We start from the raw sequence: 12,861 nt of genomic DNA, 5'->3' as shown, positions 1-12,861 counted from the left end.
TCTCAGCATTTTTCTTCCCCATTCTCCCATTTAAAAGAAATGGTTATTTGATCATGAATAGGTCATAAAGTGGGTGATTTAGAAATTTTTACATTCCCCAGTTCATTTTCATTCACCACATAACTGGGAAATAACATTAGTCAGTATCTTGAATATTCACTACATTCATACAAATCTTGCTTCCCTTAACTCCCTGCCAACATGACACACTTGACCATTTCTGCAAAGATGTCCTTGTAGTCTCCTTTTATTATGAAAGGTATAGCTACCATAAAATAACTTGGAACATGTAAGAGTCTGGGTAGAATGGGGGCAAAATTGGACTTTAAGTTTTATCATGAAAATGAACTAAAGAGAATTTTCTAATTCAGTTTAAATTATTGATATATAGATGATATAGGTATAGATATGGACATAGACATAGACATAGAATAGACATAGACATAGATATAGATGGAATTGTTGCAATACATGTAAGAAGCTTGGTAGTTTCCAAACAGGACAGTTTTTATGGTTTGCAATTAAGATAAAAATGAGAACAAAATCTATGCAACAATGACTTTTGTCTCCATAGAGTCTGTCAAAGGAGACTGAAGCTCCCCTTTGAAAACTGACTATGGGACACTTTCAGGAAGACACACAAGGAGGCACTGTCAGCACTCAAAGATGCAAGAACATCATACTATTTTCACTTTGTAACAGATATTACCAATGACTTCAGAAATTAATTATTGAGAAATGTGTGTGCTTGGGGAGGAAGAGAATGAAGAAATAAGTTTTATTATCATGTACAATGTTCTAATAATCAATTGTTTTATTCTAGGAATTAAAAGCATTTTAAACAGCATTTCAATTAGCAAATAAATGTTTTACCTTGAAACTCTTAAGTTTCTGTCCTAAGTGTTTCTTCTGTTAACAAAAATCTGTAATAGCTGAAATATATCTATTCCATTGGAACTTAAAAATAAGAAAGATTATTCCCAAATTAAAGTGAAAAATAAATCTTTTATTATTCCTCAAGGACTTTAAAAGAATCAATACCTAATATCAGGGGACTGGAGGAGTCATATCCATGAAGAATTTTATGTGTCCAAAAATCAAACTTAAATCAACATATGTATGAATACATATATTTTTTAAAAATAAAAATGAAGTTTTAGCATATATACCATTTTAAACCTTGAGGGCTTTTAAAAACATATGTCTCCATACCAATTAATTTAGATCTGCATCAAATAGACTATTAGAATAAAGAACAGGCACAACTGGAGAAGCTTAAATACAACAATTTGGCAACAGCTAAAAATATCACTTCAAGGCAAAATTTTTTACCCACCTCTTCCAATCAGGTTGCAATTTCAATTTCTAGTTATCTATTTTGGGTTTGGTATCTCAGTACTGATAAAATAGCCTTGGTTGCTTCCATTCTTTCATTTTGTAGCATATTCAGTATTTGTGAAGGACAAACAGTTCACTAGACCTTGGTGCCTTGCTCAGCATATGAATGAGGTATGACTGGGAGTAACCAAGGAGCTTCTAAACCAGCAGTGAGAATACAGCCCATCTCTGATGTCCTTATACAGCAGAAATTAGTCCAGAATTCCACAGATAATCCTGTGGCTGAGTCTTTCTTTCCAGGCTCAAACCACTTAGAGATGACTTATTATTATGTGTCTATACCAGAATCAAGCCCAGAGCCTGACATGGAATAGGTGCTTTTTAACATGTTGAATTAAAATAGTAAATACATGAAAATCCTCAGTGAAACAACTCTTTACCAATGAAGACAGACACAAGGTGTAATTCACTCAGTCTACCTAATTACCCTCGGTGTGTCATTTTCCTCCTAACACAGGATTTGTGCTTTAACTTGAAAGTCAAATCTGTACAGTTGATAGCAGCTGGTAAATACTGGGGTGCAAAGAATTTATAGTTTTTTTCTGGGATAGGCCATAAGAAAGACAGGTCAATTCTCAAAGCTGGCCTAGAGTGCCAAAGAGGCAAGGCGAGGCAGCACACCGTAGGGTGGTTGAGAGGTCAGGCTCTGTGTTAAGCTATTACAGATCGTTTTGGACCCTGGGTCTGTTTATACATACTTTCGAGGTGGTGTGACTTTGGGTAAGTTACTTAACCTCTCTGCAACTGAAATTATGCATCTCCTAGGATAAACTGAGGTAACTGAGAAATAGTTCTAGGTGTTGGCCCATGGCAAATAATCACTGCAGGGTCCCTGTTTGTGAGACAGTGCATGTGGTCACACAACTCAGGAAAGATGGGCTTCTACCATGAATCATAAAGTAACAATTCTGAGGGAAAAATATCAAAGATAACAACAGATAGCAGAAGATTTTAGTTTAGAAGATACTTCGTGGAGTGGCATTTTTAAAATGAATTAAAGATGCAGCCCTTGACACAAATAGTAATTTGTCATTAGGACATTTCATTCTTGCTTGTCTCCAGCTTGGAAACCACTATCCGGTGCCTACCAATCATGCAGGTGTTTCTAATAGTTTTTGGTTGATAAGTGATTTTATCTAGCTCAGTCTGGGGGAGGAAAACATTCCTTTAGCTTTCTTGTGCATATGGAGACATCCTAAATAGGGTAGCGATTCATGTAAGTTCTGATTAACTTTCACCTCTTACATTCATTTCTCATATTGATGAAGTCCACCTCTTTTACCTTTGTCCAAACCGAATCTATTGTTCAGAACACGAAATACCTGGAGATACTGTCATGCGAGTCTAAGCTATCCATCCTGTGGGCTGTCTGTGCACCTGAAGCGGCACCAGGACGATCGTCAATTGTGTCCAGTCCAGACTCTCTGGAAAGGTTCATGATGTGGTTCTGATAGTACATGTGGATGCTTTCCCGAGTGGGAACGTTGCCCTGCAGCGAAGGAGACATTGCCACAGTTCTTACTTGTCTCTGCAGCCACCTGGCATCACTCAATACTGACAGCTCTCAGCTACCATGCACACCTCAAGTAGGTTAACACAAAGCTAGTGAAACTGGGGATTGAAGTCAGTTCATGGAGTTAATGGTGTCCAGTATTACTGGGTAATGCTAAACTAGAAATCCCTCTTGTCTAAGGATAAAGGTGATCAAAAGTACAAACTTCCAGTCATAAAATAAGTAAGACATGGGAATGTAATATATAGCAAGGTCACTATAGTTAATAATACTGTATTGTACATGGGGGTACCTCTTTATCTGCAGGGGATACATTTGAAGATGCCCAGCAGATGCCTAAAACCATGGTACTGAACAATATGCACACTATGTTTTTTTCCTGTACAGATGTACCTATGGTAAAGTTTAATTTATAAATTAGGCATACTAAAGGGATTAATAACAACTAATAATAAGTTAGAACAATTATAACAATATACTATAATAAAAGTTATGTGAATGTGGTTTTTATCTATATCTCAGCAAACTAGCACAGGTTGTTTTTTTCTTTCTTCACAACTTCACCAATAGAAGATTCATTCTTATCATAGATCTTAGCACCTCAGTGTATGATTTTTTTCTTTCCTTATGAAGTCAGTAACTTTAACCTTTTTGTATAAAGGAAGTACTTTAAAGCTTTGCTTTTGTATATCTAAATTGACAACATCACTACTCTTGCACTTTGGGCCACTATTAAGTAAAATACGGGTGACCTGGACACAATCACTATGATACCACCACAGTGGATCTGAGAACCTAGATGGGTATTAATTACCACCAGGCAGGGAGCTTATACAGCATGGAGATGCTGGACGGTTCCATCCGGGATGGTTCACATCCTAGGTGGGGTGAAGAAGGGTGGCCTAAAGTTTCATCACACTACTCAGTGGGGCATGCAATTTAAAACTTCTGAATTGTTAATTTCTGGAATTATTCATTTAATATTTTTGGGTTGAGGTTGACCAATGGTAAGCCACAAAGTGAACCATGGATAAGTGGGGACTGCTGTATTTGAAAGTTGCTTAAAAATTTATGAGAAAAAAATTGTAACTGTGTGCTAATGAATGTTAAGTAGACTTATAGTGGTGATCATTTCATTTTATATATATATATATAAATATATATAAAATTTATATATATATATAGAATCATTATGCTGTACATCTGAAACTAATATAACATTATATGTCAATTATTTTTCGAAAAAATTTTAAAAGAAATCCCTTCTATATATAATTTTATAGCTATGTATAAGTATATATAATAGTAACTTTTCTAGTAATAATCTTTTATTTTTAAATATATTGTATAAACCTTATATGACTATATTTTGCTGCTCTGTATGCATCCTACCTAATTTTTCCTATGAGACATTTCAGATCAATCTTCTCAGACTAAACAACATAATCCTTTATAAGACACAGCAGAGTCTGTGCACCTGCAAACTCCGATGAGGCAAGGGAATAGAATAAACAAACCAGCCACTATTCCAGGACTCTGTGTGAGTGTCTGATTTTAGTTCTGAGCATGGAACAGATTTAAATACACAGAAAAATTAAGGAGTTATGTAAAGATGGTCTGGAAAAAAAAGGATTTTATCTTTTCCTACTTGGAGTTCTGGGTATTTCACAATTTTTATAATGTGGGTAGAAACAAAAAAAAATATTCCAAGAGTGTTACCTTTTTAATTTCTCTGGTCAGCATGCATCTTTCAATTCTCAAAACTGTAGATATATCAATATGCTCCCTTGAAATGGAGTTAAGCCAAGCTGTGAAACTATCCACTGTTGCCAGAAAAAGGACCCAGGTAAATTTCAAAATATTAAATATCCTCTTGATGATGTTATCTAGGAAGAAGAAAAAGAAACAAAATTTCAAAGGAACAAAATGCCATGGACCATGTTGCTGTGCATAGCACTATAATGTTCTGTCAAAGGAGGCCTGCTTTTGGCCCTCTGTACTCAGCATAACAGGAGGAGGGGAGGACCTCTATGGCACAGAAAGCTCCCACTGAGTCTTTCTACACATGCAGTGCCAGCCTCCAAACCAAGCCAGGACAGAACTGTTAACATTTGATCACAACATTGGTCAGGATAGATTCATATGCAGATAGTTTTGATTAAAAGTAGAGATTATATTCAAAGACATTTCTGTTATTGGCATAGGAATAGAAACAGTCTGTATTTATCCAGGCAATTGGATCCTATAAGTTTTTCTTCTGTAAGTTTCTTCTTTTCTTAAGTAACAATAGTTGTTGGAAACAATTCTGTTGATTAAGAAACTGATATTTCCTACTGCAGTTGCATTTCAGTTCAATCACCTTAAAGCTATCCTGTAAAGAGAGCTTAGTGTGTGTGCTAAGAGTATATATCTATACCACTGAACTATCCTTGTTCTTAATTATACTGAGCCATGCTAACTACAAAATACTGCACATGAGATCGATGCTCCCTAAATCAACAGAAGCTGTGAAATTCCTGATGCACTTGGGTCCTCTTCCTTATCTATAGTTGTGACTCAGGAAGCCCGGGAACACTGCCTGGTGTAGCAGGTTCAGCTCTGATTGCCACTGTGTGCCTCATGCTGTCTCAGTGTGGCACCTGCCTCTCCTGTTCCCTCAGAGAACTCAGCATAAGCTCCCTGATTACTGATTAGGTTTAAGGAGATTCCATAGCTGTGACTTAACTTTTTAAATGTCTGAATCAAAATAAAAGAGGGGAGATCCTCTATTAACTGTTTTGCTGGTTTGCTCATGTAAACCAATAGTTTTTCAACTGGTATACAGGGAACCTTTCAAGACACACCACCAAATTTTGGTCAATGTTTACTTTTTAAAAAATTTGGTACTTAAAAATTTAGTTTTATTAAGTATTTCAAACCTTGATTACAACAATAAAGTGAATATTTAGTGAACATGACAATGAATTGTTTTACTATTTATTAAAAACAAATACCACCAATAAGAAAACAGCTTGTATCTCTCACTGTGCCCTCTCTCCCCGTAAAAGAAGAAAACCAGATTCAAGTGTCATAGCAAAACTTTAATGAATTTAGAATTAATTATTATGGTTTGGAATTAGTTTAAAATCATTAAGATAGCATGTAGAATAGGGCATAAGCCTTTATGATTTTGTATGGGGGTCCACAAAACTTTTTTCTGGACAGAGCCTGATGGTAGATGTTTTTGGTTCTCCAGGCCATACTGTCTCTGTTACAACTAACCACTGCTGTTGCAGTGTGCCAGCAGCTGCGGACAATGAATGGTCTATGAATGGGCATGATTGGGTTGCCAATAAAACTATTTACAGAATTTAATAATTTTCATACATCATAAAATACTCTTTTAATACTTTTTCAACCATTAAAAATGTAAAAATCATCCTTAGCTAAGAAGCCATATAAAAACAGGTGGTAGGTGGGATTTGGCCCAGAGGTTGTATAGTTTCCTGACCTCAAATCTAGTGTAATTACATATGACCATTGGGTGACTCACCCCTGCCCTCCACCAATCCCCTCTCTCTACTTTAATTCTTATACCACAGTATGAATCAAAGTTTAACTTTGTGATTGTAAAAAGGAAAAAAAAAGTTCTTTGTGAATTGAGGTGCCTAGGATGAAGGCAGACTTTCTCTCAGGTAAGTGTTTGCTTTTTTTAAAAAAGAGAACCATTAGAGGAAGCTTAGCTTTATGTGGGATGGCCTCCAGACAGAGTCCAGATGGGCAAGAGAGATGAATAAGAGTTGAATAGTTCTACCTACTGGAGTAACAAGAACCTCAGAGTTGCCAGCTGGTACCTGGGGAAGAAAACCAGGAATCTGGAAAAGGATATAGGGGAAAAGTTAAATAAGAAGGGCCTGGAGGGACGAGGCTCTGAGCCACAGGTGGCTGTGAAGCCAGATTCCAGACAAACCAGCTGGTGAGAGCCTGCTGAGGTGGGTCATGGCGACTTTCCCTTTGAATATTTCGGGCTACATAGCCACTGCCTCCCACTATCCCCCCAAACCTCAGTGAAACTGTGTCACACCTAACAGCCTTATAGGTGGTGTCCATTAGGAAGTAGGGAAATGAGAAAGGAACCTTCATTGAGCAAAGCAGCCCAAGAAGGGAGCAGCTGTTTTGTGAACTGAATGAAGTGAGTTGCTACAGATTCCACAGAAGAGCAATTCTGAGCCAGAAAGCTCTGGAAACACCTACATCCCTCTATCCATCCAACACTCCTGTTTCTCTTTTGATCTTGAGCAAGGCATGCATTTCCCACAGTAGTCTGGATAGAACCTCTAGGCCTTTTATGTAGACATCAAAGGCAAGTTTGACCCCTGACGGCTGAAGGACTCGAAGTTAGTTATTACTATTAATAAATATTAGCAACATATTTTAACAACTTTTTAAAATAATATTCACAGTTATTTCCTTAGAGATCATAAAATAAATATAATTATTTTACAGTTTTGCTTATGGTGGTCTTTGGTGTTAAAATTGTTGTGTTGGAGACATGTATAACAAGCACTTTACTAACTTGGGTGATCAGAAACTAACATGTGAAATTAAGCTTTTCATTTTTACTTATTTTTAAATCATAGAGGCAGTAGGTCATAATTGTTAAGAGCACAAACTCTGGGTTTGGGCTTCTTGGGTTCATATCCTAACTCTACCTCTTAGTGGCTATGTAAACTTTGAAAAGTTAGCTAATCTTTCTCTGCCTCAGTTTCTTAACTGTTAAATGGAGAGAAGAGTTTTTGAGAAGGTTAAACAAGTTAATATGTCTAAATTTCTTGGAAAAGTGCCTGGGAAAGAAGATGTGAAATCTAAAGGGTTAGTTACTATCATTGCACAAGGCTTTTCAGTAATAAAACATGTGGCCCTACATACATGTGAGTAAATTATCTGGAAATGGAGGCCAGGTTTAAGAATTTGGCCACAGAGGTTATTAGCCAGCCTTCCGAAGTCTCACTTTGACCAGCAGATGGCATCCTTGGAAGTATTTGTGTCCAAAGTAAAGAGCCTGAAAATATTGCCTGCTGATAAATGATGGACTCAGGAATTCCAACTCTGTGCAATAGGGGAAACAGCACTTTTATAGAACTAGAGAGACATGTGAGTTCATTTCATCTGGAGAATTTTGTTTTGCCTTGTTCCCCCCGCACAGAGAAATCTTCCCAATCACATACTATGGAAAGCCCAAATGGCACCATGACCAAGCTGGGAGTTAGAAGACAGGGATTCTGTCCCTTACTTCAGCTGTGGAATTCTGAGCAAACTCTTTGGCATTTGATTTTCCCTCATGAAATGAGGAAGTTGGCCCAAGCTTCCAGAGTACCTCTCATTCCTAAATTCTACTTACCTCTTACTTAACTCCTTTCTATGTCGTTTAAAATTAATTGCCAATAGTTTTTATGCCTCTATTCTGATGGCTTCTATGGGACATTTATAATTTGCCACCTGACACTTCTTTGCATAGGAATTTAAATAGAAGAATTTACAAACCAACTCTAATCCAACATGTAATCCAACAGTGCAAGGGGCAGATCTACTTTTAGGAGTCACTTTGCAATTTTACTGGAGATGAGATTTGGAAGGACACTGATTTTCTAGTATTAGTCCAGAAACAGTATTTGATTAGTCATTTTTAGGCAGACTTTCATTACATAAACATATGGGGAAGTAACAATTTCACTTTTCTCCCAGCTCATTCACATTTGTCTTTATTTTATTACCTGGTCCATCTGATTTCTTTTTGACTGGCTCATCCTCTTGGTCTTCCCACAACACAGGATCTGCCAAGTGTATTCAAGAAACAGGAGTTAGATTCATTTAGGGTATATTAAATGCCAACACCACTCTTCTGGATTAAAAATATTAAATTAAATTTAGGATATTCTGCTTCTTTTAAGAGTTTCTGGCAAATAGTTGTAAGAATTCATAACATTCAGATTCTCTTATGAACAAGAATCGTGGAAATCATGAGTGATAAACTGCAATCCTCTGGCTAAACCTTTCCTGCTTCCTGTTGTTAAGTGGACTGAGATTTCAGAATGGTTTTTATATTTTTAATAGTTGAAAAAAATCTAAAAAAGAGTATTTTGTATTCATAAAAATTATGTAAAATCCAAATTTCAGTGGAACATAGTCAGGCCCATTTATTTATGTATTCTTGGTGGCTGCTTTCACCCTGCAGTGGCAGACTTGAATTGCAACAGAGACTTATGTCCTGCAAGTGTTTGATTGTCAAATCACTACACTGTACACCTGAAACTAGTAGGAAATAATATTGAATGTCAACTGTAATTGAAAAATTAAAAAATTTTTAAAAAAACTAAAAATATCCCAAACATGCAAATGAACAAATAAACAAAAATATAAGACATTGGGCTGGAGCTAGATGTTTTCAGTAGAGAGTCCAGAAACATACCTGAGAGTAAATGAAGGCATGATATTGACCAAAGTAGCATTTAAATTTAATAGAAAAAAGGAAGAATCATTTCATAAATAGGGTTAGCATAATTGTCTATTGACCTAAAAGTAAACAAATTAGATCTCTACTTTGTAGAAAATAAAAACTTCAAAATGTAAATAAAATTAGGAGGAAATATAGGAAAACATTAGCATAATATTTGGGTTACTTCCTTAAGCAAAATAGAAACCTGGAAACTGCAAAAAGAAATTTAGACCTACATGACATCAGAAAAAATTAAAAATTATTTAGATAATATGTAATAAAGTAAATCAAAAGATAACCGTTGGATTGGAAAAAATTTTAACATGTAAAAGGGGAAAATGTCCATAATATATAAATATTCTCTAAATTAAAAAGGACAAACAACCTAATAGAACAATATTATGGAAAATGATAAAAATGTTTAAATCTTAGATTTGGAAGTACAAATTGCCAAGAAAACAACAAAAATTCACTCTCATTAGTTAGGAGAATTCAAGTGAAAATAAAACCTTGAGAAAGACAAAGAATGAAAAAAGTAACACTGTCCTGGGGGATGACATGACAGGGAAATGGACACTCCCATAACCTCACACACTGAAGTGCATATTACTAAAGCTGTTTGGGAAAATACTAAAGTAAATAAAGGTACACCATTTAACCCAGCAATCCCACTTTTGATCATGTATTCTGTGGAAAGTGAATGTTCTTCCTGACCTTTTGCTATGCATTTGAAAACACACATGTATAACTATATACAGAGCTCTGTTCAGGGTTACCTAAGGCAACATTGCTCATTGCAGCAAAAATCTGGAAGTAAACTTTTGTCCATTAGTGACAGAATAGTTGAATAAATTATGCATATCCATATTATAGAATATTTTGCAGCTATTAAAAAGGATGATATGGATTAATGAATACCTACACATGTACATGTGCCCATGAGAAAGGAGTAGATATGAACACAGCACATTGTGAGGATTTGGCAGTTTAGTAGATAGGTTTCCAGGGCAGATTGTGCATTTGACTCTTTATGATAATTTGTTACATCAGCTCTGTCTTAATTTTGTCTTATTAAACCAATAAAGTAAAATAAAATTAAAGTTACCGAGAGGTAGCAGAGGGCAGAATGGTCAAAAAGGAAACAGTTTTATAATTAGAGCTCCATTAGAAATTATGTTTTCCTTTACTTTATTTTAAACATATTTTTAATTTCACAAGGAATTTATATACGCATTTTCTTTGTAAAGCACAAAAATGTAGCAGATAAACCTAAAGTTCCCTTTAATCATACCACAGTCCCTCTAACCCCTCCTGTAGAAGTAACCACTGTTATTAATTTTCAAAGTATTCTTCCTTACATTTATACACTATAATATGCACCCATTTAAATTCAAAATATTGTCTTGAGGTTTCCTTTGTTTTATAAATGGTTTCATAATGTGTATGCCATTTTGCAACACAATGCTTTTCATTTAACAATATGTCAGGAATTGTTTTCTAAGTCAGTTCAAAGTAATCCATCTCATTTTTTGAAGTACTGGAGTATTCCATTATATATTGGTAACAAAATTTCCTTGAGTCTTCTTCATGTGGGCATTTAAGATGTTTCTAAATTTTTGTTATTAACAAGAAACATTACATAAATGCTCTTAGACATGTGTCCTTATGCTCTTATGTACACGTGCAAATCCTGCTTCAGGTTAAGCCACATGCCTGGAAGTAAGACTGATTTATAGTGGGATGTGTGCATTTAAAATTTTCACAGATATGGACACACTGTTCTTCAAAGTGAATGTACAACTATATAACACCATTCATTGTACATGCAAGCACTTATATTTCCACTAGTTCCAAACAATGATGTTATCAAATGTTTAGGTTCTTATCAATCCCGTAGGTAAAAAGCCAAAATGTCAAAATGTCAAAATACTTAGTTTGTGTTTTTCATATTACTAGTGAAGCTGAGCTCCTTTTTACAGGCAATTTTAATTTTTTGATTTGTGAGTTGTTTTCATATTCATTCATCTGTTGGGTTGAATTTTTATTTTTTGATTTTTTTGAATACTTTGCTGATTTTTTTTGAATTCTTAGTATAACTAATCTTTAGTCAGATTTATATAATGAAAATGTGTTTCCTGACTGTCCACAGTGCATTTTTAATTTTACTATTCCCCCCTTAGAAATGTGTTTCTATCACATGCCTTCAAATGTACCAGTATCGTATTAAATATGGCACTGGTAGTTATGTTCTGTTTTTGGTTCATGGGCACTGTTTAGTCAGGTTTCCCTTTTTCCTTGGTCAACTACCAAAAGTTCATCTGTCTAATTAGTTTTTCTAAGAACAGCTTTTCACTTAATGATAAAGTCTTATCTTATATTTATTTTCTATAAGTTAGTTTTTCTTTCTACTTTCTTTGGGTTTATTGTGCCTCTCTTTTTATTTTATACAATCCATTTCAAATTCATGTTTTAATCTTTCACAAGCAATTAAGGACAAGTAAAAATCTTTGTACTCTTTAGAATGTAAGAACTGAGTACTCCAAAGACTCTGTCTTTTGCAGTTCCTCTGTTGTATTCAAGGCCACAGAAAGAGAGGGTGCTGGCTAGAACCTGCTGCACCCCTGTGACACTCACCCTCCCCAGATCCTTTTGTCCTTTTCTGTTCTTCTCTTGCAGACCTTTTTTTCTCTTTGCGCCTCTGTCGGAGTGCTGTTTTAGGGTCAGTAATCCAGGCTTGATAAACAAACTGAAGGTAGAAAGTTCAATTATTTTCTGGGCTTTAATAATTTGACTTAAAAGAAAAGGGACCAACACCAAGCTTCATGGCTTTTGTAAACATTTTCTTTCGCAACACAAACTAAATATCCCTCTCCCATATCCTTCAAATGCTGAGCTGACCTGTGCCATTTTCATTATTATGAAGTAATAGATGAAAACAGATATGTAGGAATATATTTCATTTGGTATCAAAGACAATTTTGAGAAACTTTGGGTACATACAAACCAACATTTCTCCCAACTTCTCATATACCACCACTATTTGTAATACTTAACAGCTGATCTTTCCCATTGCATGCAATATGAATGAACCGGAAGCCTCAATAACATGACATTAGAGTTGTCAAAAATAAACTGTGAGTCAGAAACAAAATACTATCTTCTCCTCATTTACTTTGGCAAACAGTACATTTGATACTTTCCCTTGTGAATAACAGCTATTACCAGCACCTTAAGAAAGGGCTTTGCAGATCGATTAGTATTTGGAGAGGAAAAATAAGGTGATATTAAGATTAAGAAGTTATTTCAGATGGTATGGAAGGAGAACTTGTGCTTTTGAAAAGTTGCCTTTTGTCATTTTTATTCAAGACCTGAAAATAGTTGCATTAATATATTTTAACCAGTAACCATGGTAGACCCATTTTGAACAGCCCACCCACTGATAGTTTCACAAGTCATGCAGAAGGAAGAAAAAGAA

General features: G+C 35.3%; 1 protein-coding gene across 1 annotated transcript in view; it reads right to left on the bottom strand.

Moving 5' to 3' along the window:
* The window catches only part of PIEZO2 (piezo type mechanosensitive ion channel component 2), a 503,470-nt gene that overhangs the window by 52,152 nt on the left and 438,457 nt on the right, over positions 1-12,861 (bottom strand). The window contains exons 33-36 of the mRNA XM_045850410.1: positions 12,021-12,132; positions 8,665-8,724; positions 4,631-4,797; positions 2,721-2,887 (exon numbers count right to left, since the gene is read on the bottom strand). Of these exons, the coding sequence (XP_045706366.1) occupies positions 2,721-2,887; positions 4,631-4,797; positions 8,665-8,724; positions 12,021-12,132 (506 nt within the window). The remainder of the gene's footprint in view (positions 1-2,720; positions 2,888-4,630; positions 4,798-8,664; positions 8,725-12,020; positions 12,133-12,861) is intronic.

Source organism: Phyllostomus hastatus, unplaced genomic scaffold, assembly GCF_019186645.2.
Source record: "Phyllostomus hastatus isolate PE091 unplaced genomic scaffold, TTU_PhHast_1.1 phas_contig_80, whole genome shotgun sequence".
Lineage (NCBI taxonomy): Eukaryota > Metazoa > Chordata > Mammalia > Chiroptera > Phyllostomidae > Phyllostomus > Phyllostomus hastatus.
This window is presented reverse-complemented; position numbering and strand designations above follow the sequence as displayed.